This window comes from Dipodomys spectabilis, unplaced genomic scaffold (assembly GCF_019054845.1).
Source record: "Dipodomys spectabilis isolate Male_0828 unplaced genomic scaffold, ASM1905484v1 ptg000030l, whole genome shotgun sequence".
Lineage (NCBI taxonomy): Eukaryota > Metazoa > Chordata > Mammalia > Rodentia > Heteromyidae > Dipodomys > Dipodomys spectabilis.
This window is the reverse complement of record NW_024870707.1, coordinates 5,099,999-5,127,489: the sequence shown is the minus strand read 5'-3', so window position 1 is coordinate 5,127,489 and position 27,491 is coordinate 5,099,999. Positions and strand designations below refer to the sequence as shown.

The following is a 27,491-nucleotide window of genomic DNA, read 5'->3' as shown; positions in this document are numbered from 1 at the left end:
TAGTCTTGGGGATTGAATTTAGGGCCTGGAGCTGTCCCTGAGCTTTTTTGCTCAAAGCTCATGCTCTACCACTTGAGCCATAACTCCACTTCGAGCTTTTGTGGTATTTAGTTGGAGATAAGAGTCTTATAGACTTTCTTGCCTGGGATGGGTTTGAGCCATGAGCCTCAGATCTCAGCCTCCTGAGATCACCTGCACCAGGCTTTCCTAGGAGCTGTTCCACCAATGTTTTAAATCGAGACCCTTGTCTTCTTGGGGCTTCTCTGTCATCGAACCACCTTTTATCCTGGAAGCAACTTCTTGAGTGAGGGGGGTTCAGAAGGGGAATAGGAGGTGTCCATTCCTTGCTTTGGATTGAGCTTTAGGGTGAGGTGAAGAGAAATCCACTGAGAGTCACTCCTATTTTTCTGCATCTGCAACCCACCCAAGTCAGAGACGAGACCTTCTACCACAGTCTCACTGGTCTCCCAGTTAGTGGGACCTGAGTTTCTGGGAAAGCTTGGATTAACTCTTTATTGTCCTAATCATGGGCAGGGAAACAGGGCAGGGTAACAGTAGAGCAGATGCCAGGAGGATTCATTGTTCCTTCATGGGTATGGGGAAAGTCAGACCTAGGTTCAAATCTCAGCTTTCTCACTTCCTGGGCTGAATGATTCAGTCTTCTTCCAACTGAGCCACAGTTTATCTTCAAAATGGGGAAATGGATATCTACCTCATAGGAGTCTTCTAAGGATTAACTGAGATAATGCATATTAAAGTGCATGGCACTTAGTGGGCCATCATGGGACTACTATTATTGTCTCTAGCCTTCAGGAGGGAGCTAACTCAGTTGCTATTTCCCTGGGGGGGGGGGTCGGTCCCAGGAAGCAGATGGGGCATGCAAGGGGTGAAGGTAACAATTCAGGGCTTAGTGGGGAGAACCACCTTTTCCTGGAGCAATGGGACCCAACCAACTGTGTCTCATCTGTGGCTTAGGGGTGAGCCACAGGACATGAGAGCCCATGTTTTCCCTCACCCCCCTCCCTTTGCCCAGGTAGGACCCTTGTTGGGAGATCTGGAGCCCAAGGGTGAGTTCAGGCCCTAGCCAGGCCCTAGTGGCCGATGGAGTAGGCCCCTGAGTCTGTAGACTGCTTCTCCTCGGTGGCCAGGTCCCTGGGGTCCACTGGGTTGGCCAAGGTAGTGACCTTCAGTGTTGTCTCGTTCACCTGCAAGCAGAAGGGCATTGTCATGTTTGACCTCGGGCAAGGACCTTTGTGGGGGGGATGGGAGGTGGGGGAGTCTTGGGGCTTGAACTCAGGGCCTAAGCAATGTCCCTGAGATTTTATTTATTTATTTACTTTTTGCTCAAGGTTAGTGCTTCATCTCTTGAGCCATAGCTCCACTTCTGGCTTAACCACTTTGCTGGTTAATTGAAGAGGAGCATCTCCTGGTCTTTCTGGCCTTGTGATCCTCAGCCCTTGGCCTCCTCCTGAGTAGTTAGGATTACAGGTTTAAGCCACCAGTGCCTGGCGAGGGCAAGGTCATTTTCTGTGACCCACTTGATAGAATCAGAAGTGGGGTCTACAGCCTGGTTATTAGGGGAGAATCTGGGCATCTTGACTCTTTGCAGGTACTCTATGGATAAACAGAAACTTGAGCCAAGATTGGCTCCTGCAAGATTGGTCCCATCCCCCCAAATGGAGAGAGTGGGGATGTTGACAGTGAGGATGCACAGAATCCCATAGTTCTCTATCAACTCTTGGCCAAATCCTCTCTTGTCGGGATCCCACGTATTCACTGCGGCCCAATGAACTTGACTTCAAGTTCAGAAAGCGATCCACGGGGAGCTCCTGATGTCTCATGTCCCTCCTTGCCCCCTCTTCCCTACCTTTTACTGTCCCCACCGTCCCACGGCCCCCAACTCACCTCCTCAAACTTCCTGGCTTTGTACTGATCGGCCCCCTTGAGGAAGTTGAGCAGGATGATGTCACAGAGAACAGTCCCCTGGAGGAGAGACAGGGAAGGCTCAGAGGCGCCACCAGCGATGGGTAGGAGCAAGATGGCAGGCCTCAAGTGGACATCGAGTTGGCCAGACCCTGGGTAGGACAGATTGGGTAGGCCGGGGTAGAGAGCAAGTCCTCCAGAGAGGCCTGGCTTATGCTTTCTCTCAGGGCTTTGCTCACCATCCCAGCTCCTGGGCATGACCCCAGGTCATACACACAGAGTCCTTGGTAGAAAAGCAGAGGGGACCTGGAGAAATGGGGCTGTGTCCCTGCCTGGCCAAGTGACTCTGTTTCTTTTCTTCTTATTTTTGTTTTTGGTTGGTTGTGGGGCTTGAACTCTGGGCCTGGGTACTGCCCCTCAGCTCTTTAGCTCAAGTCTACTATTCTACCACTTTGAGCCACAGGGCCATTTCCACTTTTCTGGTAGTTCATTGGAGATAAAAGTCTCATGGACTTTCCTGCCTGGGCTGGCTTTGAACCGCAATCCTCAGCTCTCAGCCTCCTGAGTAGCTAGGATTACAGGCCACCAGTGTCCAGTGTCTCTGTTTCTTGCTAAGGAACTTGAGGTCTTTGGAAAGCTGGAGTCTCTTCCCCAGTGAGAAACAGGATCATTTTAGAGGATGATGCCTCCTGGAAACTAAACGTCAGTTTGGGGAGGTCATGAGCTTCGGCAAGCAATGATGGAGACGTTCAAACCGGGGCCGCTCAGCAGGTGAGGGAGGCTGAGGTACCCAGGGCGAGGGCTTACTGAGGCCGCTCTCTGCCTGCTGGGCTTGGCTGTGTCCCACCTGGCCTGGCTGCCTGTCAGAGATGAGAGGGGCAGAACTCACCACTCCTACGGAAGTGAAGGCCGCCACGGAGCTGATGATGGTGGGGATGATGTTGAACTTGCCGGCCTGTGGGCACAAAGATGGAGGCCATGGGGCCCAGGGCCCAGCAGGGGAGGTAGGCAGGAAGCCTGAGATTCCAAGCTAAAGACGCCATGCAGTCCAAGGGCTCTTGATGGGACAGCGGGTGCCAGGTGAGGTGACAGAGACGTGGCCAGAAGCATGCTCTGGCCCCTCGGGGGCCTCTTCGGGGCTCACTAGCTTGCCTGTAATGTCTCCCTGGTCCACCCCACGTACCCAGTTCCAGTACTCACATTCCCATAAACCAGCACATCAAAGCGGATGCCGAAAGCCTTCAGGAGCGTGCGGTATTCGGTGCCGTTCTCTGTTTTGTAGTACTTGGCGAATCTGGCGGACCGTAAGGTAAAGTGGGTCTCCTGTTTGATCCTTTGGGCTCCTCCAGTGCCACATGGCTCTCACTGACCAACCAATCCTTACCAGTGGTTTGCTGAGACATTTGATAAAGTCCTCTCTAGGTGGTTGCCTGATATCTCCACTCTACAGGCATCCTCTTGGGGGGGGGTCTTGTTTTAAAAGCAGATTCTGGGGTCACACCCAGAACCTGTAGCACCAGCATCTCTGAGGGCAAGACCCAAGGCTCTCCCTTGTCAAATCATTTTCCTGTATGAGGCTGGTGTGTGCAAAGGTTTGAGCTACTGCTGGAGACCAGGTATCTGCAGTTCTATTTGCTGGGTGTCTTAGAGTCCTATTTTGGTATCTCGCTGCAGGTACTTCTCTCTCTATCCCGGCCCCCACCCCTTTCCATCACCCTACTCCCAGGCATCTCATCCAACCAACCTGCGGTGCCAGTTCTTGATCTCTGAGGCTTGGGTGCCTCATCTGTGAGGGGGAGCAATACAAAAGTCCTGCTTCTCCAGGCTGCCAGGAGAATCGAGTGAGGGCCACATGCATCCGGGGTTGAGAACACAGTCAACCCTCAGGACACACTTGCTGATTCCGGCTGCTGCTATTTGCTAATGAAATCCATTTACTTTTGTGGAGTTGTAGACAAAAACGCTTTCAGACACCTCCGGATGCTTCCCCTGGATGACAGTACTATGAAAGAGGAAAGTGACCATCCTGTTCTCCAAATGAGGCTCTGAGGACTTCAGTTGCTTGGCCAGTTGGGTTTACCCAGCTGATTTGCAGAAGTCCCAGACTTTTAGTCCCCTGTCCCTTCTCTGATTTGGCCTCTGGGTGTTCTGTACTTTGTGAGAGACTATGAGAACAGTCACATTATATTGTCACCAGAGGGGGGGGGGAAGGGAGAGAGAGAGAGAGAGAGAGAGAGAGAGAGAGAGAGAGAGAGAGGTACTCAATACAGAGAGTGGAGAGAGCTATGGGAAGGAAGGGACTTTGCCTGCGGCTGGATTTGAGATTCAACTTGCATGAATCTTTTGGCTTTCCCAGCCACTGTACTTGCTATCATAACCCAAATGTTAACATTCACACGGTATAATCTCTTTGAGCAACTGTCCCTTGGATGTAAAGTCAATTTCTGCTGCCAGTATCCTTGGCAAGTGATGGTGGGGATGGAAGAGCCCAGAAAAATCTGTAAGTATGTGCAGTTAACACTGCTCTTACCAGTGCTGGCTGACACCCTCTAAGGTATCCTGGGCCCCGCTCACTCCCAGTCTCGCTCTGTGGGGAGAGGGGTCTGGAAATTCTGCAGTGAGCAATGTGGTGCCCTTCCCAGGCACCTCTGAGTTTGAGACTGCCCAGTGTGGAGTCTCAAGCAATTCAGTAGTGGAGGACCCCAGACACGGGAGGGAAAAGGTCACCTGGAAGCGTAAAATGGTTTCCACTGGTCTGGCTGCCACTGGGCACAGGGAAACTCTGTTGGACGGAAACAAATCTCCATGCTGGCTCCACCACATGGTCCCATGTGACCTAGCCTCCAGGTGTGGAACACTGTGGGTGCTCATACCTCTCCAAAGCTCTGTTAATTGTTGAGACCAACTCTTCATGGCAGCCTCATAGGGATCCCCGGATTCTATCTGCCCCCCCCCACATGCATTCTCCCATTCTCTGCCCAGCTCTGAGCCTTGGAAGCCTGGCTGGTCTGAAGCCTTGTTTCTACCAACTGTTCCACTTGGATGCATCAATGGAAAGTATCAATAGGAGATAGGGGCCCCAAAGGGGGGTGGAAAATGAGAGGATGCGCAGGGGGATGGGATACAGAAAGGTCAGGGTATTGAGTCTTCTAGATCTGTAGCAGTTACTTATTATCCACTGAAGGCCAAGGGCAAGGCCTGTCCTGTAGCCTCATCTTCACCAGGTTCTGTACGTCTCTCCCCGCTTCCCCCTCCCCCCCACCACACACAGGGGGCAGCAGTTTCCATATGTTGCCAGCCTTTGGTGGTCTTCATCAGTTTGCTGGTTTCTCTTTACCCCATGCGCCTCTTTGTGATACCCTCCCTTCATCTTGTCACTCCATTGGAAACCATTCTTGTGTCCTGCAGGATGCCTAACCTAACCCCTCCCCACTTTGCAAAGTGGCCAGCCCAGGTTTTATCTGGGTCAAGAAGGAGTATAGAAATAAAGGCAGTACACTTGCTGTCTTTGCCTATGCCTGGGCATGGCCAGAACTTGTTCACCTGATCTACACTCCTGTTGCTGGAGATTGAAAAGCATGTGTTGAGGCAAAACTCCCTGGGAGAGCCTAACCCAGGAAGTTGTTTGCTATGGGCTCTTATTTGGTGAGACAAAGGTTAGGGAGGAAGAGCTTGACCCAGGAAGTTGTTTGCTATGAGTTCTTATTTGGTGAGGCAAAGTTTGGGGGGCAAGGAGAAAAGAGGGAGCAGGAAACCTGGCCCAGGCACTTTCCTATGAGCTATCCTGCTGAAGGAAGAGAGGCTGGACAAACTACAGGATCTTCTCCAGAGGAGGCCCAGGGTAAAAATAAGTGGCTCAGCAAGGAAGGCTAAGGAAATAAAGTTCCTTGGCCCAAAGAAAGACTTGGAAGTTAGGGAAAGAGTTAAGAGGTGAAACTTGTTAACTCTGGTAAGTTTTATCTAGACGGTAGCAGGAGAGATTTGCACCAACCATGAAAAAGGCAGGAGTTGAAGATGCATCAGGGAAAGATGGTAACATGGGCATCTGGAAGGATATCATTTCTTTATCATTGGTCAGATCCAAGAGCCTCTCAGGAGATCTCAAAAGTCTGGAAAAGAAGGATCTGGAATGGGCAGAGGCTTCAGAAAGTCCTCCCTGTGGCTTTCTGATTGGCCTGAAAGTCATCTCTCTACCCTTCATGATATAAGCATCTTGGTTAACCTCATGAAGAACCAGCCTTGTCGACTCATGTTATAGATGAACAGACAGAAGAGAATATAACTTGCTTGAATCTAGATTCTGATCTGCTCTGATGACTCCGAAGCCCACACTTGAAGCTCAGAGCCATTGGAGCCAGCCTCCCTCCACCTCTAAGGTGGCTGTTAAGGACACAGGTAGCCCTTATGCAAGGTCTCAAGGCTCTTCTAAATTCAGCTTTCTTACTCTACTGGACACTATGGGAGAATTCAAGGCCCTTGTCTAAAATTGTGGCACCTGACATTCATTGGGAGGGGGCAAAGGTTAGGTCACAGATATTTGGGAAAGCACAAGGGTTGGGTATGTGGTTCCAAAACCTGCATTCTTAGCTTAAGGGTGCAGCCATTAAAACTCTGATGCGAAGAAGGAGGAGGAGGAAGAAGGAGAGGAGAAGGGAGAGGAAGAGGAGGAGGAGAAGAAGGAAAAAAGAAGGAGAAAAAGGAAGAGGATGAGGAAGAGGAAGAAGGAGAAGAGAAGGAGAAAGAGAAAGAGGAGGAAGAGGAAGGACAGGAAGAGGAGGAGGAGGAGGAAGAAGAGGAAGAAGAAGATGATGACATCCTGGGCCCTGCTGTTCAGAGTGAGAACTGGCTAAATTTATCCTGGTAAGAAATGTGAAAGGAACAGGGAGAGAAATCAGAGCGGACTTGGGTTTTCTCCAGCACCTGCCTTCCAAGAGGCAATAAGTATGGTAAGATCATTATCTCACCAGCCACCCACCCTGGAAGAGGCTTGGCAGAATGCATTCTCTTTTCCAAAGGGAGGGACAGAGTGCAGGGGGAGGAACAGAGCTCCGGGAGGAGGGGCAGAGCTCCGGTAGGAGGGACAGAGCTCCGGGAGGAGGGGCAGAGCTCCGGGAGGAGGGGCAGAGCTCAGGGAGGAGGGACAGAGCACAGACCAGGGAAGGACTCAGGGGTCCTGACTTCTGGGCTTCCGTGTGGCCAGTGGGGGCACTGGCCCTGCCCTGCAGCCAGGACAGCTCAGTGGTCACCAGATCTGGGTCCCCGTCTCTCTGGGGACCCTCTGGGGCATCATTTCCTCATCCCTCTCATCTAGCTGGGGCCCCATGGTTAGCTCTTGTCATTAGACTGTAACGGGGCGAGGCTCCTCATGCTGGGCGGAGTCGGCTCAGCAATGTCACCTTCATCGCCCACTTCCTCATCTAGTGGCCAGTTCTTCAGGACTTAGGGGAGATCTCTGAGGACTGTAGGGGAGACTGAGTCAGGATCTCTGAATGACTGCTTGGAGATCAGTACTCCCCCACCCCATCCTCCCAAGTGATCCACAATGTACAAGAAATAAACTCTTGTGTTAAGCCACTGAGAAAAGGGCTTGCCCTGCCACCCACCCCCTCCCCTAGTTCTGTTCTGAGAAGACTGAGGCTGAGGCTCAGTGAGGAGAGGCCATTTGTCAGCAGACAGAGAATGAGTTCAAGCAGCAAAGGATTGGACAGAAAGAGGGTCATTTATTCTAATAAACCCTCCAAGAGGACTGTATGGGAGGTGGTCTCTCTCTCTCTCTCTGTCTCTCTGTCTCTCTCTCTGTCTCTCGCTCCTAATATGTAGACACACATTCTCTCACACCAAATACCCCATGATAGTCTCCACAGACCTCCACCACTAACCACAACCCACCTGTCTCTGTCCATCCATCTGTCTGTCCATCTGTGTGTCCGTCTGTCTGTCTGTCTGTCTGTCTGTCTGTCTGTCTCTCTTTGTGCCAGTACTTGGGCTTGAACTCAGGGTCTTATGCTCTTCCTTAGCTTTTTTTCCTCAAGGCTGGCATTCTACCGCTTGAGCCACAGCTCCACTTCTGTTTTTTTGCTGGTTATTGGAGATATAGAGTCTGAGAGACTCTTCTGCCTGGGCTGGCTTTGAATTGTGACCCTCAGATCTCAGCCTCCTGAGTAGCTAAGATTATAGACTGTCTTGAAACTAGCCTTTTGTCCCTGGGCAAGCTGTTTTTTTGTTTTTGTTTTTAACCTTAAAAGTAGGAATAAAAGGAACCTGTGAGGAGGTCAGATGCACTGAGATTGTAGGATCAGGATAAAATAAAGCAATAATATCTACATTGACCTTAACTGGTACACTCTCCTGACTCCTAATACAGTGATACTGGCCTCAAATAACCCAGAACATAAGGTACTTACTAGGTGCTGGGCACTGTTCCGAGTGCCTTCGATTTATTAACTCATTTCCTGCTCACAACTACCCCCATGAAACTAAGCACGGCTGCTCTTCCTGCCCTCTAGGTGAGGGAGTCAGGATCAGAGAGGTTACACAACTCATCTCAAGTCACATAAAGCCAAGAACCAGGGCGTGAAGCTAGGAACTGTCAGTCCAGCTGCAGAGGCCAGATTAGCCTGTTCTGAAGTCTGAATGTGGTTTGTCACGAAGTCCTTATTATGGGATACTTATGAAGAAGTGGAAGCAGGTAGGGCATTGGAGGGGTCATTGAGGTCATTTGTGTATGAGGTAATCCACGCATGTGATGAATGGATAAATGGGCCATGTCTAGGATGGGTGACATTTTGGCCCATTCCCAGCCTTGCCCATGTACCTTTCTGACCTCACCTACAGGTTCTATTCCCTACTTACTTCGCTGCTCTAGCCACACCCCTTGCCTTCCCATATTGCCCAAATATATTCTACACACACACACACACACACACACACACACACACACACACACACACACACACACACACAGAGCTTCCGTCTGGGATGTTCCCTTCTCTTCTTTACCTTGTGAATTCCTAGTCATCCAATATAGGGCCCAGCCCCTGATGGCCTCACATTCTTTGAACCTTCAACAAATACTTAAGAGCACACACCTCATGAGCTCTACCACTCATGAATATTCATGAATCGCACAATTGTACAAAAGGCTACCATGGGGCATAAGGAAGGGCTGCAGGAGACCATGTGATCCTAAGAGCGCAGCGAGTAAAGATGTTGGTCCCGGGGAGGCAGACACGGCTGAGTGTCAGAGTGACACTGGAGCTGAGGCTGGAAAGGTGGAGAATGAAGGGTGGAAAAGCTCAGAGGATGGGTAGATTTTCTGGCTGGCAGAACTGCAAGGCTGTCATGGGACTTTTTTTTTTTTTTTTTTACCAGTCCTGGGGCTTGAACTCTGGGCCTGGGCACTGTCCCTGAGCTCAGTTTGCTTAAGGCTAGTGCTCTACCATTTGAACCACAGCTCAACTTCCAGCTTTTTTCCTTATGTGATTAAATTGGAGATAAGAGTCCCACAGACTTTCCTGCCTGGGCTGGCTTTGAATCTCCATCCTCAGATCTCAGTCTCCTCTGTAGCTAGGATTACAGGTCTGAGTCACCAGTGCCCAGCTAAGGACATGGTTTTGTTGTTGTTGTTGTTGTTTGTTTCTTTGTTTCTTTGTGGTACTGAGGACTAAACTCAAAGCATTCTACCACCTGAGCCACACTCCCAGTCCTTTTGCTTTGGGTTTGTATCAGATAGGGTCTCGAGCTAATAGTCCCAGCTGGCCTTGGACACCATCTTCTTCTTATCTCTGCTTCTGGAACAGAAGCTTCTAGAACCTGCTTCTAGAACCAGGACTCCTTGTACCACCACTCCCACCTGGTTTCTCAGATAGGGTCTGGATAACTTTTTTTAACCTTAGGTTAAAAACCTTGATCCTCTTACCTCTACTTCCTAAGTAGCTAGGATTACAGGTGGGCACCATCACACCCAGCAAATGTGATGTGTTTTTTAGAAGGCGAAAGTGCAGGGCCCAGGCTTGGAGAGTAGAGACAGTTGCAAATGTTTGTGTCTGGGTCCATGGCAGCTATGTGTATCAATTACATACACACACACACACACACACACACAAATCCACTTTTAGTGACTTCACACTTGCAGCTTGAAATGGACCACAGTGGAGTATTTATATCACGGACACTACAAATCAGGGTTTTTGTTTTCTTCTCCCTCCACGCCCCTCCTCCGGGAGAGCTAGCTTAGCGGTTCAGAACTGAGGCTGTGAAATCCCCCGTCTATCGCTAGCCATGAAGACAGCGAATCCCGATGATTCTCGAAAGACTGAGTCTACCAATACTTAGCCTTGGGGTTTCTCTTGTGGCACTGAGCTTCTCCCAACTTGGCAGGAGGAGCTAGAGAAAGGTAGTTAACAACAGGCTGTTTCTCTCCCGAAGAGAAAACATTTAGATCTGGCAGCTGGCTAGGTGGGAAAGTGGGAGTTATTGGTGGGAAGCAGCCCCTTGGGTAGGGGAAGTGGGGTGGGGGAAGGAGGGGAGAGGACATGTACCACTGCTCAGCACCAGGCTGGAGACTGCCCATCCAGGCTGCCTTCTGTCTGGCAGCACTGCCTAGCAGGGTAGCCAGTAGCATGGGGACCATTCTAGACCTGAATCCTAGGTTTCGTCTCTTGAACGAGTTTATGTGATCTTGGAGTGTCAGTCTCCCCTTGCATTCAGTGGAGATAATAGCAACCGCTGTTGGGCTGTTGAGAGGCTTAAGGGAGCTGTTGGATGGTAGTGCAGAGACAGAGCACAGTGCCTGATACATATTTTTCAGTCTGATCATCTCCTGATGATCCAGCAATACTGCCCTCATTTCCCAGGCTGAAGAAAGCATAGCCAGGGGCTAGTGGCTCATGCCTGCACTTCTAGCTACTCAGGAGCTACTGAGATCTGAGGATCTGAGGATCGCAGTTTGAAGCCAGCCTGGGCAGGGAAGTCTATAAGACTCTTATCTCCAAGAAACCACCTGGAAACTGGAAGTGGAACTGTGGCTCAAAGTGGTAGAGTGTTAGCTCTTGAGCAAAAGAGATCTCAGAAACAGTGTCCAGGTCCTGAGTTCAAGCCCCACAACTGACAAGAAAGTAATAATTATAAATTGTAGCAATTGTCAGGTTGCTTAGCACAACTGAAATATGAACTCAGATTGCCTGACTCTAAAGCTCCTGCCTTACCTGCTGCTTTCCCAAAGAGGGCTTGCTAAGTAAAGGGGGGGGGGTCTATCGAAACACCCCAAATGCCAATGAAAGATCAGCATGTCTGTGTGACTCCATGATGCCTAAATATCAGAGGAAAAGACAGATGTCAGGCAGCTGCCAGCGATGAGCTAGCAGGAAGAAGAGGAAGAGGAAGATGAAAAGTAGGGGCCCAGGTAGGGCTGAGTAGCCAGGGCTGAGGAGCTCTGCTGGGCCCACTTAGAAGGGGCTACTGAGTCCCTGGCAGGCTGACATGTCTCTGGTGTCAAAGGTGACATCTATAGGCTGTGCCCTCTGGCTCCTGGCATCTGGATTTCAGGCTTGATGGGAGGCCTTGGTGAGGACCATTGGGGAGGAAGGAGAGGGCGGGGCTTCACTGCTCTGTTCTAGTTTGGCCTGTAGCTATGTCCCTGTGACTGTGGTTCCTGTTCAAGGACAGTTCAAACCCAGGCTCGTGGCCCACTGAGTTCCTCCCTCCCTGCTTGCCTTGGCTTTCTCATTGGCTCCCTGTGGTGTACATTGCTTCTCCTGCCCCTGCAGATGGAGCATTTCCACCAGCGCCTTTGCATAGGGTTCTTGGGCCCTGTGACCTGACAGGATGCCACACTGAGCAATTCTGGAGCCCTGGTAGCACTGAGATGCTTCACGTGTATGCTCCCCCATGCTATGAGAGCAGGGATAGATAAAAGATGAGTAAGTACAAACGTCAATTACTGTAATAAATCATCTGTCACATGGGCATCTGCTGGGCAGGGCTGAAGCTCCATTGCGATGTGATAGGTCTATAAATAATAGTGCATGCTTCAACAGCCTAAGCTTCCCCAGCCTAAGCCCTTTCCCAGGCGCCCACGCGTGGTGATTGAAGCTATTAGAGGTAGGAGGGGCTGTAAAGAGGATCCTCCTCGACCAGTCCATTTTACAAAGGAAGGAAACTGAGGCCCACAGAAGAGATGGTGCCTGGGAAAAATCATGCTGGATTTCTATGGCAAGCAAGGCTTGAACCCACATCCTGGGCTCTATGCGCTTTAACCTTTGCATTGTGATTGGTCTTGGTGTATCCCAGTGCAAAACGCAGTCATACCTCAGTATCCACAGGCGGCAGGGTGGGGGGGTTGGTTCCAGAAGCCCCAGTGGTTACCAAAATCCATGGATGTTCAAGTCCCTATTTTTTTTTAAATAAAAAGAATAGCCTGGTACCCAGGCACAGGTGGCTCATGCCTGTAATCCTAGCTACTAGGGAAGCTAAGAAAAGGAAGACTGAGATTTGAGGCCAGTCCAGGCAAGAAAAGTTTGTAAGATCACTTCTCAACCCATGGCTGGGCACAGTGGTGCATGCCTGCCATCTGAGGCTATGCAGGAGACAGATATTGGGAGGGTTGTGGGTCTAAGCCAGCCTAGGCAGAAAAGTCCCAGAGACTCCATCTCAATGGAAAGAGGCTGGCAGTGCTTATGTGCATCTGCCATCCCAGCCATGATGGGAAACTTAAACTAGGCAGGGTGGGCTCCAACCTGGCAGATAGCAAGCCCCTGGTCAAAGAAAAGGCTGGAGGCATGGCTCAAAGCAGTAAGGTGCCTTCCTAGCAAGCACAAAGCCCAGAGTTCAAGCCCTACTTCCCAGGGGGCTGGGAAAGATACAATATTTGCCTTTATCCTATGCGCATCCTTTTATATACTTAAAAATCATCTGCAGATTAAGCTATAATGCTTAATGAGATGTAAATGCTATGCATGAATAGCATGATACTGTATTGTTTAGGAAATAAGGAGAAGGAGGGGAAAAGTCTTTTCTTATTCAGGCCAGATGTATTTTTCCAAGTATCTTTGAGCCGCATTAGGCTGAATGTAGGACCCATGGATTGTAGGACTGTGGGCTGGCTACACACACACACACACACACACACACACACACACACACACACACACACGTATACACGTATATATGTATGTATAAACAGTTTTGTCAAGTGGTTAACGTTTATCATTTCTGTTAGAAGAAAGACTCATTGTAGGAATGGGCCTTGTTTATTCCTCTTCCAGCCATAAAAGCCACAGGTAACTGGAAGTTGGGAGAGACCATTGAAGTCCTTCCCTAATTCCTGACTTCTCTTCAGTGTGAGGAAACACAGGACCTACAGAAGCATTTGATTTTAGCTGTGGATGGCTCCAACTCTGGCTAACACTTCTTCCTGTGTAGATCTGCCACTCACACCAATCAGCAGTCAAAAAATTTCTGGCCGAATGGTGAAGGCTTTTTTCTTTCCTTTTCTTTTCCTTTTAAAATCATCATGTACAAATCCCTTAGGAGCTCTGAGACATCTGTTTAGAAATGGTCCCTCCTCCCTTCCGTAGGGCGGTGGGAACTGGGAACTCCTCTCTGAAGCAGGGACTAGTAACTGTTAACAGCAGCAGGGAAAATAGTAACAAACTTGTAGATCTGGGTTTGACTTGTGAGGGAAAACTTGGGTGTCTGGAAAATTGAGTTTCCACGTGCAGGAGGTGGTGTTCTCAGCAAAGCTTTGCCTGGTTGGGAAGTAATTCTGCCAGCCGCAAAATACACGTTTACAGTTGATTTTATGCTGATAGGAAAATATCTCCTGGCAAGACTTATTGCATCTGGGATGGGGGCCACATCCTTAGAGCTGGCTGAGCCTCCTTTCCTTCCAGAATAGCCCAAAGCCAAATTTTTTTTACTCTGGATGTCTACTGGCCACATCAGACATTTTAAACGATGTTTGTTGTTGATTCCTTAAAAAGATAATATGGCCTAGAGCCAGGGGCGATGGCTCCCACCTTTAATCCTAGATATTCAGGATCTGAGGATTGTGGCTCTGATGCTAGCCCAGGGAAGAAAGTCCTTTAGGTTCTTAACTCTAATCAACCACTAAAAAGCTAGAAGAAGAGCCATGGTTCAAGTGGTAGAGAGCCAGCCTTGAGCAAAAAAGCTAAGGCACAGTGCCTAGGCTCTGAGTTCTAGCCCCAGCACTGGCACACACACACACACACACACATACATACACACACACACACACACACACACAAACATATGCACGCACACACACAAGATACCACTATTAATTTATCTTTAATTAATGAGGCAAAGGAAGATCAAAAGACTATGGGCAGAGGCTATACCTGAGAGCTGCATGAGCTGCTGTGTTGGAGAGTGTCATTCTTGACCTCAGTTTCCTTATCTGTAAAATGATGGGCAGCCGTGCTGGTCCTGATGGCTTTCTGGTGGCTGCAAGTGTAGGTTCTGGACCAGGCTGCTGTGGTTTGGATCCTAGCTCTCGCACGAACACTGTGTTGTCTTGGGCAGAAAAATGGAACCCCTCTCCTCCCCACCCCAAGTCCCAGACTTCTATCTGGAAAGTTCTATCTCTTCAGAGTCTGGGAGACCATGCATACAGAACACTTGCTATGTCTCTGGCTCCTTGGTAAGGGCACTAAGAGTGTCATGTATATGTATTTTTTTAGTAGTTGCTGGGACAGCAGACTAGACATAAACACTATTCAGGGCTGTGTGCATCCAGGGGCACTTCCATTGTTTCACCTCCAACTGAGAAAAATAACTAAGTAAAATTTTAAAAAAGGCTGGGAATAGCTCAAGTGGTAGCGTGCTTGCCTAGTGAGCTCATATGTGGCCCTGAGTCTTCAAAGGGCCACCAAAAACAGCAGAGAAACAAAGGTCTGGGATTAGAGCTCAAGGGGGTAGAACCCCTATTTAGCAACTGGAGGCAATGGGCTTGGGTCCCCCTTATTGGAAATTAAAAAAAAAAATAAGAAAGAGGAGTATGGGGAGAAGGAAGCAAATGTGCTCTGCTGGGAGGGGCCTGCCTGTCTCATTGGAAATGAGGGGCCCACATGGCTGCTTTTTTTTTTTTTTTTTTTTTAACACATACTCTATGGCTTTTAGAAGAAGAACCCAGATTGTAGAGAGAATGATCAAAGCCAGGGATTCACTTCGAGGCTGTCTCTGTCAATTTGGCCCCAGGATCTTAGCCGATTGGCTTGCTTCGGCGTGGAAGCGGAATGGAGCCAAATCTCTGCGCGTCTTGAAAGCTGCTGTGGTATGTTTCCAACACTGAATGATCGCTAAGAAACTCCTACTGCCCAAGGAACATCTAGCATCTGAACAAGAGTTTTTGTTTTTTTTTCTTTTTGGTTCCAGACACCAAGAGAGGAAATCCAAAATTGCTTTGCCTTTTAGTAGCAAAGCTGTCTCAGAGGAAAACTGCAGAAATCAGACCTTGCTTTGTGCACAACAGTTCGGTTTCGCCCCCCAGTACCCTAACAATCACCACTGGGTAGATCTATGACTGGTTTGTTGATTTGTTTCGGTATTTGTGAAAGTCCTGGGGCTTGAATTCAGAACCTGGGTGCTGTCCTTTAAAAAGCTTTTTCTGCTCAAAGCTGGTGCTCTACTACTTGAGACACACCTTGACTTCTGGCTTTTTACAAATTTATTTTTGGTTGTGGTTATCTGGAGACAAGAATCCTATGGATTTTTCCTGTCTAAGCTGGCTTCAAGCTTCAGATTTTAGCCTCCTGAGTAGCTAGGATGATAGGCATGAGCCACAGGCGCTCAGCTTGTTCAGGACCTTCTTAATCTGAGAGTCAAGGGATAAACTTTTAGAGTTCTTCAAAGGCCTGGAATTAAAAATAAACACACAGGGCTGGGAAAGTGGCTCTGTGGTAGAGTGCTTGCCTCACATGCATGAGGCTCTGGGTTCGATTCCTCAGCACTACATAAGCAGAAAAAGCCGAAAGTGGCACTGTGGCTCTAGTGGTAGAGCACTAGCCTTGAGCTGAAGAGCTGAGGGACAGCGCCCAGGCCCAGACTGACAAAAATAAATAAATAAATAAATAAAATAAAATAAACACACAGGGGTGGGGGTGTGGTTCAAGCAGTAGCACACCTGTGTAAGGCTTGTAGTACACACTCTAATACTATCCTCCAAAATAAGTCAATAAACAAACACACAGGAACTGGACTGGAAAGAAACACGTAGGGTGTTAGCATTGTGGAGGGCAGGGGGGAGGAGGCCCCCATTACTGTAGCAATCAGCCTTGCTCAGACTGATTATTCTGAGAAGGCATTTTTGTCCTGTTTTTGGAAATAAAGTCAAGAAAATAGCCTGTGAAACCTCTCTGTCTGTGAACCGGGCATTTGTCTTTTTGGGGGGTCCGGTCGTGGGGCCTGAACTCTGGGCCTGGGCACTGTCCCTCAGCTCTTCAGCTTAAGGCTAGCGCTCTACCACTTGTGAGCCACAGCACCACTTCTGGCTTTTTTTTCCCCCTGCTTATGTGGTGCTGAGGAATCGAACCCAGGGCCTCATGCATGCAAGGCAAGCACTCTACCACTGAGCCATCTTCCCAGCCCCTGAACCGTGCATTTTTCTTGGGCAATGTTCCACCTCACCCAGGGCACAAAGAGACTGAACCTCTGTGAGTTAGAAGAGGGCTCTGATTTCACAGATGAGATGTTCTTAGGACTTTGGACTGAACCCCCTCTCTCTCCTTGAAGGTACTCGCTCTGTCCATGCTCCTCCCTGCCCTGGCTGCCCGGGACACACTCCCTGGCCATGGTCCCTGAGTTGCACATGCCTCTGTTTGCTCCATTTCCATCAACGGCCTCTTTTCCTCGCCCCTTCAGATCCGGTGGCACTAACCCAGGTCCTGTCCCCAGGCCCCAGGGGGTGTCTTCTGTGGTTTTCCCTACCTGCTGCCCACACCTTCAAAGCAGTCCCTTCATTAAAGTCTCCTCAAATTACCCAATTTGCATGTGCCATCTGTTTTCCTGCTGAGACCCTGACAGATACAGTATTGTTAATCTGCCACTGCACCACCAATGCCTGTGTGCTCACGCACACTCACAGCGACACGTGCTCCCTCGGCCTCACACGTTCACCCACGAGCAAACACACCCACCCACCCACCTGCCAATACACACATGCACACTCATGCCCTCACGCGCACAGCAAATGGCTGGCCTAGCTCACAACTCCTGCACCAGGGCGCCGAGGAGCTAAGAGCTCCTGTCTCGGCTGCAGGACCCCGCCACGCACCCACACGCACACCAGAGGATTGGCATGCACGGGAGATTCCGCTGCTCTTATTTTTAGAAATGCTAATAACGCTGTCCACTAAAACTCCATCTGATCTCACCCAGTGCATTCTCAATGTGCTTGGAAAGAGTCGTGGTAGAAATAAGTCAATGTGCTAGGAGCCCATGCCTACGATCCTAGCTTCGGAAGCCTGGAGGATCATAGTTCAAAGCCAGCCAGGGCAGGGCTCTAAGTATCTCTTATGCAGGAAAGACCTCCTCTTCACTCCATCCGTCCCTCCCCAAGGATTAGCAAATATGAATTTCCCTGGCCTGCCTGCTTGGGTTGGTGATCAACTAAGAAAAAAATATATATATTTGCACCTGGCCTCCTAAGCTTATTGTATCTGTGGCTTTGGGAAATTGATTTCACCTTGTGAGCCTCAGTTTTCTCATCTGTTGAGTGGGGTGAGGAATAACTGCCCAAAATACACAGATTGTGTTGTACACAGGGTAATGCCTCATTCTTACACAAGTGGAGCTTTATGAGAATCTGAAGAGTAGCAGGAGCTGGGCACCAGTGGCTCATGCCTGTCATCCTAGCTACTCAGGAGGCTGAGAGCTGAGGATCATGGTTCAAAGCCAGCCTAGGCAGGAAAGTCCGTGAGACTCTTATCTCCAATTAATCACCAGAAAACTGGAAGTGGCGCTGTGGCTCCAGGGGTAGAGCCAGAGTTCAAGTCCCACAATCAACCACAACAACAAAAGTCATAAGGGTATCATGAGATTACCCTGTCAGAGACCACCCTGACTCTATGCTCTATCTATCTATCTATCTATCTATCTATCTATCTATCTATCTATCTATCTATCTATCTATCTATCTATCTATCTACCTACCTATCTATGTCAGCCCTGGGGCTTGAACTCAGGGCCTGGGCTAGTGCTCTACCACTTTGAGCCACAGCTCTACTGACTTCTGGCTTTTTTGGTGGTTAAGTGGAGATAAGAGTCTCAGAGATTTTTCCTGCCCAGGCTGGCTTTGAACCACAATCCTCAGATCTCATCTTTCTGAGTAGCTAGAATTACAGGTGTGAGCCACCAGCTCCTAGCTCCTCTGTAAACTTCTTTCACAAAGGTCTTACTCTGAAAGTTTCCTTTGCCCCCTTCCATAGTCTACTGGAGGCGTCAGTGGGTCCTCAGAGGGACCCACACCTTCCAGATCTTTCCTGTAAGCTCTGGGAAGTATGCTGTCAGAATCTCTAGAAATCCTCTGTCCTGTCTCCCAAAACCCAACGCAAACTTATTTAGGACTAGAACTGGGCCATGCGGGACAGGCATGATGAATTCAGGTAAAGCCCTCCAAACCCATTCTTTAAATGAAAGGCATTGTTTGAAAACTATATGACACAAGTAGTTGGTGGTTCATAATACAGTTTTTGCCAGGCATGGTGGTTCATGTCTGTAATCTAACTCCTCAGGAGGCTGACACCGAAGGATCCCAGTTCAAAGCCAACCCAGGCAGACAAATTGAGAGACTTTTACCCTCCAATTAATCAGCAAAAAGCCCAAAGTGGAAGTGTGGCTCAAGTGGTAGAGTACCAGCCTTGAGCAGAAAAGCCAATTGAGAGTGTAAGGCCCTGAGTTCAAGCCCCAGTACTGGTTACTGGTGTAGACACACACACACACACACACACACACACACACACACACACACACACACACACACACACACACACACAGAATAATAGTCATAGTTTTTATAAGCATTCCTGCCAAATGTGTTATTTGGAGGATTGAATAATTCCCAAAGGCCATAGGGAAGTTATGAGGATGAAAACTTGCCTTCCAGATCATGAGAATTTTATTAAAATATGTTACTATTTTTAAGCTACCATACAAATATCCTTTGTATTGATTTCAGTGTGATGCACTGACTGAATAAATATGCCAATTTCTGCCAGTGAGCCAAACAGTATTTTTAACCTACTTTAAAATATGTGTTGTTTCCTATGGTTTTTTAAACTCTGGAGTTGATTATGAAAGCAATTTCAATTTTTAAAAATTCTTCTTTTCAGAGAACATATATATGTGTATATATAATTTATCTTCTAGTTCTGTCTTTCTTCCTTCTTCTCTTTTTCTTTTTGGAGACAGGGTCTCCCTGTGGAGCTCAGACTTAAACTTCCCAAGCTGGATTACAGGTGTGCACTACCATATCATATATATATATATATATATACACATATATATACCATTTATATACATGCTATCATATATATGTGATATGGTAGTGCATATACATGCATGTATATTAACAAGGATTTATTTAGCAAAACAGGACAATACAGGGAGACAGAGTGTAGAGGAGTACCTTGGTCTTCACACAGAGGAAGTAGAAGCAAAGAAGCTCAAAATATTATGTATATATATTTAAACTCTTAAATATAAAGCTTATAAGATAAGTTTTTAAAAAAATGTCTTGGGGGGGTGTTGGTACTGGGGCTTGTACTTGGAATCTTGTGTTCTCTCTTGGGTTTTTCATTCTAGGCTGGAACTCTACTACTTGAGCCACACCTCCAATTCCAGGTGTGTGTGTTTTTTTTCTGGGTAATTGGTGGTAAGAGTCTCATGGACTTTTCTGTCTGGGTTAGCTTGGAATCATGATCCTCAGATCTCAGCCTCCTGAGTAGCTAGGATTACAGGTGTTAGTGAGTCACCAGCAACCAGTCTCTGGGAGATTATTTTTTAAGTTGTAAATATTATTATTTTTAAGTTGTAAAGGTGGGTTATATAGATCATTAAAAATTTTTTTTTGGCTGGTCATGGGGCTTGAACTCTGGGCCTGGGCGCTGTCCCTCAGCTCTTCAGCTCAAGGCTAATGCCCTACCACTTGAGCCACAGTGTCACTTCCGGCTTTTTTCTGCTTATGTGGTGCTGAGGAATCGAATCCAGGGCCTCATGCATGCAAGGCAAGCGCTCTACCACTGAGCCACCTTCCCAGCCCTATAGATCATTTTAATGAAGAATACCCCTACAACACAGGGAACAAATCCAACCTTAAAAAATAGATAACATGCAACAATTTTAAAAAAGTATGTAAGTCTCCCATGATCAACCCAATCATTACTTAGTTTTCTAAAGCAGCTTCAGCTTCTAACAGTGTAATTAATTAAGACCTAGCAGAAACTTTGGGATCTTCAAAAGTTAAAGAAAGAACAGCCAGATTGTTTCATGTGTTGGCCAATAGCATCCATAAGAACACAAAATCACCAGAGGGTCACAGATGAGGAAATTCAGAGAGGAGGAGGCTAAGGACTGTGTAAGGGCCTTCAGGTTTTTTGTTTTTTTTTTGGGTCCAGTCGTGGGGCTTGAACTCTGGGCCTGGGCGCTGTCCCTCAGCTCTTCAGCTCAAGGCTAGCGCTCTACCACTTGAGCCACAGCGCCACTTCTGGCTTTTTTTCTTTTTGCTTATGTGGTGCTGAGGAATCAAACCCAGGGCTTCATGCATGCAAGGCAAGCGCTCTACCACTGAGCCACCTTCCCAGCCCCCTTCAGGTATTTTAAATACTTGTGGCTCTTCCCTTTCCCTTTTCCACCAGATGGAGGGGAAAGAAACGGCTTAGATCCCAAAGCCATTGGGGGCATAAATTAGCTGATATTTAAAAACCAACTTAAATTATTTTTTTCCCCAAAAGCCACTGAAAAAGTAATGGTTATTATACCTGTTATTTGTGACTCATGGAATTCCCTGGTGTGAGACTTAAAAACAAACTACCATCTTGTAAAATGGACTGGCTATTACCTCTGTTTGGGGGAGTAAAAGACCTTAGAGAAGTCAGGATAGGGAATGTAGCTAACTAGACATCACCAAGAGAAGGCCAGAGCTAAGAACAGTTGAAGAAGCTTCCTGGCATTTTGGAAGATCTGGACGATCTGGTCGATTGACCTGAGAAGAATCTTTGACTTGATCCCTCTCCCTTTAGTGATGTTAACCCTCACCATCCATCCATCCATCCATCCATCCATCCATCCATCCATCCATCCATCCATCCATCTGTCCATCTATCCAACCATCCATCCATCCACTCCTGCATCCCTCCATCCCTCTACCCTGAATAGTTGAATGAGTTCAAGTCCTTCCCCGAAGGGAACTTTTTTCTCCCAACATGCATTGCTGGTTGAAATGAAATTCTCTGGAACCACTTCTACCTTATTCTCAAGTCGCAGAAGAGCGAAGGTTTACCTGAAGTTGTAGCCAGGAGAGACATTGCTCTTCTCAGAAACACCATCAAGCCTCGTGAAGGAGTATTTGGGGATGCACTGGTCCCAGGCCTTGTCCAAATCGCAGACCCAGCCGATCTTGATGCCCAGAACACCACCCTGAAGAGAGGGACCAGATATGAACTCTCCCCTGCTCTCCACATAGGAAGAGGGTCGCCCTCTGGAAAGAATGACTTCTTCTGTTCTCTGGGTGGAAGGTAGATCCCCCTGACTCCCAAGAGGTGGGATTACCTGTGTGAGCGACGGAGCCAGAGTAGGCTCCTTATCAAACATTCTAAGGCCTTTCTCTAGAGATGTGGAAGGGAGGAGGAGAGGAAAACTGGGGAAACTGAAGCTTGGGGGAGTGGGTGATGGAAGGCAAGACCACTCAGGCCTGGGGTGGACAAAAGGATTCAGAACAAAGCCAGCTGCAGGCCCAAGATGCTTCCACCAGGTGGCGCTGTCTCACCACAAACTCCCTCCCAGCATCCTTGTAGCCATCCTAGGGCCCTGAAGATGAGGGGGGAGGGCAGAGGGGGAGGGGGGGGGGTGTCAGGCTCAGCTTCTAGGTTAGGTGCTCACCGTGCGGGCTAGCTTGGCAAAATCCTGCCCTGCAAACTTGACCACGTCCCCTACCCGCAAGATGGGGCAGAAAGGGGCCTTTTCGGGGTGGAAGCGGCAGGTCCTCAAGTCCCCGGCTGTCAGATTGGGCAGGAGGTTTCCCCTGGAGGGGAGAGGGGAGGAGAGAGGCAGGGCCCAGGGTGAATGCAAAGACCTCACACCAACTCTCCTCCCAGCTCTGTGAGGCTCCGGGTGCTTCCACACCCAAGGAGGGGCATCTGAACCCCAATGGGCCCTGAGGCCACCTGGTAACTGGGTGGTCCAGCCCTGCTGCTTGGGGGGGGGGGAGGACAGGAGTGGGAGGAGCCCCAGGATGAGACTGAAGAAGGCAGGACCCACTCACTTCTCAAAGTTGAAGAGGGGGAACCGGATGCTGTTCTTGATGAAAATAGTGAAGTTTTCAGCTTCCATCATGACCGGCCTGTGGATGCGCACAGGGACCTTAGCTCTTGCATGGTGTGTGGGGGTGGGGGGGAGGGGGGAGGGAAGGCCCTCTCTGGCTGTGATCCAAAGGTGAGAGGGAGAGGAGGGGTGGGGAGATGGGGCGGTGGGGGAGGGCTGACACCCTGAGGCCACCTCCCCTCCACAAGCTCAGACAGGCTCCCAGCAGCCCACATTGGCACAAAGGGGACCAGCCGGGTCCTCTGTCCTTCATTCTGGATCCAGTCCTTACATCTCCACGGTATCCACCTCGGTGGGGCACCAGCCCTGAATCTCACAGGTCCGGAGCACAGAGCTGTAGTTCACGCAGCGGCCCGTGAGAATTCCTGGGTGGGTGGGTGGGGCGGGTGGCACAAAGCTGGTGACCACATGCCCCTTGACACTCCCCGCCCCCCACAGGTGGAAGAGACGGCAGGGTAAGGGCAGCTGACCGCTCTGCCTCTCTCCTCTCCTCCCAGGCCTCAGAACAAGTCACCGAGGGGTGGCAGCCTTCCTTTAACAGGCCCAGTCCCCAACTTCCCTGAGAGGCCTTCCTCTCCTTGCTCCTTTTCCTGTGCCTCTGAGCTGTTCCTTCTGCTTGAGATTCTCTCTCTCTCTCTCTCTCTCTCTCTCTCTCTCTCTCTGTTCTGGACCTTGAACTCAGGGCCTGGGTGCTGTTCCTGTATTCTTTTGCTCAAGGTTAACACTCTACCACTTTGAGCCACAGTGCTGCTTCTGGTTTTCTGGTGGTTCACTAGAGAGAAGAGTCTCATGGACTTTCTTGCCTGGGCTGGCTTCGAACCTGGATCCTCAGATCTCAGCCTCCTGAGTAGCTAGGATTATAGGCGTGAGCCCCTGGTGCCTGGCCACAGATGTTCTTTAAGAAGCCCTTGCCTGTCGGGTGCTGGTGGCTCATGCTTGTCATCCTAGCTGCTCAGGAGGCTGAGATCTGAGGATCCAGGTTCAAAGCCAGCCCAGGCAGAAAGTCCATGAGACTCTTATCTCCAGTGAACCACCAGAAAACTGGAAGTGCTGCTGTGGCTCAAGTGGGAGAGCTTGCCTTGAGTTGAAGAGCTCAGGGACAGCGTCCAGGCCCAGAGTACAAGTTCCATGACCAACAAAAAGAAGAAGAAGGAGGAGGAGAAGGAGGAGGAGGAGGAGGAGGAGGAGGAGGAGGAGGAGGAGGGAAGAAGAAGAAGAAGAAGAAGAAGAAGAAGAAGAAGAAGAAGAAGAAGAAGAAGAAGAAGAAGAAGAAGAAGAAGAAGAAGAAGAAGCGGAAGAAGAAGAAGAGGAAGAAGAAGAAGAGGAAGAAGAAGAGGAAGAAGAAAAGAAGAAGAAGAGAAGGAGAAGAAGAGAAGAAGGAGAAGAAGAGAAGAAGAAGAAAGAAGAAGAAGAAGCCCTTGCCATTCTGCCAAATCCTCTTCTTGGGCCCAGCCCATTACCCCCCACACCGCCCCCCACGCCCCAATCCCCAGGCTTCTGTATCTCCTTAAGGACCCTTGTTGTACCTTTCCCATCCTTTTCTGCCACACTCATCCCAACTCCTGGGAGGAGGAAGGCCAGGCTGCCTTTGCGGCCCCTCCCCCTCCCCTTGCAGAATATGGCACCCAGGCAACTGCTTTAAATGGCTGGCTGGCTTCTGCTGCCTCTCCTAGGTGGGCTCTCCCTCTCAGGCCCCACTAACACCCGTGGGGATTGTGAGGGGAGGGAGGGGCTGCACTCACCCCCACCGGGGAAGCGATCAGGCCCACACTGGCTGTCAGACACACAGTGGTATTTCTCCTCGCTCTGTGTGGATGGGAGGGGGGGAAGGGAGACAAGGCCGCCAGGGTGTGAAGACCTCAGGTCCCCTCGCCCCCACATCCCATCCTGGCCAACCCTCAGCTCCCACGGCCTGTGAGAGGGCAGAGGTCCCTAGCACAGCTCCAAGGCTGGACTGTTAGAGTGTGCTCAGAGCCACCCAGAAGGCCCCACTCCCACCATCCAGCGCGGCCTGCCTAGACGCGCTTCATGCACCCAGCCCCCCTCCTTCCCCTCACCTCGGGGCAGAATCCTTGCATCTGGTTTTCAGTCACGATCATCTTGGTGATGATCACAAAGACAGAAGTGCCCTGGAGAGAGAGCATATGCAGCAGCCCCTCCGCCCCACCTGGCTGGCTTCTAGGTAAGGGGGGGGCAGCCTCGGGGAGGAACCCTGCATCCTGATGCCCAGCACACTGCTGCAGAGGGCAGGCCCAACAGCTCCCAGCTGTGAGATGTCGGGATCCCTTGGTGGGCAGGTCCTCCCCCCTCCATACCTGCGGCGGTGTCACATAGTCAGACACGTCCATGACTCTGTTGGCGTAGCGCCCGAAGCCCTTCACCTTGGTCACCACGGAAGACTCGATGGCCGTGTCCCGCACTTGGTAGGCCTTCTCGTGCAAAAACACCCACCTGTGACAGAAGAGCCAACGTGGAGGGGAGGGGGGGGAGAGAGAGAGAGAGAGAGAGAGAGAGAGAGAGGGAGAAAGGGAGAGGGAGAGGGAGAGGAGATTCGGGTCCATAGGCCTAGGAACAAGGGTGGAGTGTCTGGATAAACATAGCCTATGCTGAAAAGGGAAAAATGTAACATGACTTTCCTGACTTTTCCTCTATCTTCTCCCATTAAACTTGAATATCATAGCTATCTGTGCTGCGTGCACGTTGCGCTTTTATATAGAGAGTGCTTTTCACCTCTGAGGAGTCCCCCCACCACACACACACATACCATCACCACTGGGGGGGGGGGCACTGCCCTGCGAGAGCAGTTTAATGCCGTTCCTGCTGATAACAAGGCTTCCAGGCCCCCTCCCTGGGCAGAGAGGCCCAGGCCCCTGAGATCACGCATCTCAAGCTGTGTTTACGGCAGTCTCCTGTCTTGCACGTGGTAGATCCTCGGGAGGCAACTCGAGGAACGGTGGCTTAGACAATGTTCACCAGTCCAGACAGCTGAGCAGATTTAGGAGAGAGACGGGGCAGGTACATTCAATTTGCTTTGGGAGAAAATGGGTACTTATGTTATTTCTTGGATTGTGCTGCCATCCACTGGTCGGTATTTGTACTGCCTTCTCCCCACCCCTTTAACCCAGTCCAGGACTCAGAAGACAAGCCAAAGCTTCTTCCCACTTTTACCTCCCATCCTCAACATCCCTCTCAAAACAAGAAGGAGCTAGAGACACGGCCTGGAAGCTTACTCATTATTAATACACACTATACACTTTATATATTATTTATTCTTACTATACTTATAATGATAATAATAATTATTATCAGCAGGGCATTGGTAGCTCATACCTATAATTATAACCACCCAGGAGGCTGAAGAGCTGGAGGATTGTGGTTTGAAGTCAGACTAGGTAGAAAAATATGTGAGACTCTATCTCCAGCTGACCAACAGAATCCTAGAGCGGAGATGTGGCTTAAGTGGTAGAGCACCAGGCATGAGCAAGAAAGCGGGATCCGGGGCTTCATGAACCATAGACAAGCACTCTGCCACAGACTCCCAATCCTTCCCAATCTTACTTGACCAAGGAAGCCAACTTGGGAGAAGTATTAGCTGCATCTAATGGAATCCAAAGGTGCACTTCTGGAAATGCTGGGTTAATGTCCTTTTGTGCATCTAGCCAGCATTCTGTTCATCAGAAGATGGATGGAAGGAACTTGGGACTATGTAGCCCAGAGAAAATGAGCTGTGGGCATCCTGTGCTGGATATCTGCAGAAGCAGTACTGGTGCTGGATACCTGCAGAGGCAGTACTGGTGCCAGATGCCTGCAGAGGCAGTACTGGTGCTGGATACCAACCTGCAGAGGCAGTACTGGTGCTGGATATCTGCAGAAGCAGTACTGGTGCTGGATGCCTGCAGAAGCAGTACTGGTGCTGGATACCTGCAGAGGCAGTACTGGTGCCAGATGCCTGCAGAGGCAGTACTGGTGCTGGATACCTGCAAAGGCAGTACTTGTGCCAGATAGCAGCAGAGGCAGTACTAGTGCCAGATGCCTGCAGAGGGAGTACTTGTGCTGGCCTGTTTGAGGACTTTATAAGGAGGCAGTGAGGACCTCAAACCCAGGACAGCTCACCCCCATTCACATGGTCCTTGCTGCTGCTGTAATTGGTGATAGGAACCAATGGCCAGGAAGACCGAAGGAGGGTTTGATGCTCCCTTTCTAGGATAAGATGCCTTCTCTGGGTGGAGGTTGGACTGGATGACTCTTGGGGGGCTCCGGGAACATGCTGGCAGTGTCATAGGCACTTGTAGAATGGACGCCCCCAGATATGCTTGCGGTGAACACAGGCTGATGACCACAAACAGCCCCCCCCATTTAGTTTTTTGGGGCAGGCTTCAGGGTGATCCCCATGATTGGCCTTTCCTCATTCATATTCTTTTATACTTATTTTATGTTGTACTGGCACTGGGGATTGAACTCAGGGCCTGAGCACTGTCCCTCGGATATTCTTTTTATGCAAGCTAGAGCTCTACTTCTTGAGCCACAGATCCACTTCTGGCTTTTTGCTGGTTTGTTGATAAGATTCTCACGGAGTTTCCTGCCAGGGCTCTGTTTGAGCCGTGATCCTCAGATCTCAGCCTCCTGAGAAGCTAGGATTACAGGCGGGAGCCACCAGAGCCCAGCTTCTTTTCTTCTTTTTAATTTTGTTTAACCCTTGACAGGCAGTAATTATATGCACTTGTGAGGTACAATGTGAATGGTCTGAGACACGTACACATTGTGGAATGATGATATCAACCTTGTTTTGGTGTCAGTCCTGGGGCTTGAACTTAGGGCCTGGGCACTGTCCCTGAGCTTCTTTTGCTCAAGGCTAGCACTCACTTGACCTACAGCACCACTTCTGGCTTTTTGTGTGTGTGTGTGTGTGGGGGGGGTAGTTTATTGGAGATGAGAGTATCACAGATTTTCCTGCTCTGGCTGGCTTCACATCACACTTCTCAGATCTCAGCCTCCTGAGCAGGTAGGATTAC

At 49.5% G+C, this 27,491-nt stretch overlaps 1 protein-coding gene across 1 annotated transcript in view; it reads right to left on the bottom strand.

The window, feature by feature from the left end:
• Positions 1-1,091: 1,091 nt before the first annotated feature.
• P2rx3 (purinergic receptor P2X 3) overlaps positions 1,092-27,491 on the bottom strand; it is a 32,422-nt gene continuing 6,022 nt past the window's right edge. The window contains exons 2-12 of the mRNA XM_042676635.1: positions 24,795-24,930; positions 24,537-24,608; positions 24,222-24,285; positions 22,751-22,844; positions 22,421-22,498; positions 22,039-22,180; positions 21,440-21,576; positions 3,124-3,217; positions 2,813-2,878; positions 1,906-1,983; positions 1,092-1,205 (exon numbers count right to left, since the gene is read on the bottom strand). Of these exons, the coding sequence (XP_042532569.1) occupies positions 1,092-1,205; positions 1,906-1,983; positions 2,813-2,878; positions 3,124-3,217; positions 21,440-21,576; positions 22,039-22,180; positions 22,421-22,498; positions 22,751-22,844; positions 24,222-24,285; positions 24,537-24,608; positions 24,795-24,930 (1,075 nt within the window). The remainder of the gene's footprint in view (positions 1,206-1,905; positions 1,984-2,812; positions 2,879-3,123; positions 3,218-21,439; positions 21,577-22,038; positions 22,181-22,420; positions 22,499-22,750; positions 22,845-24,221; positions 24,286-24,536; positions 24,609-24,794; positions 24,931-27,491) is intronic.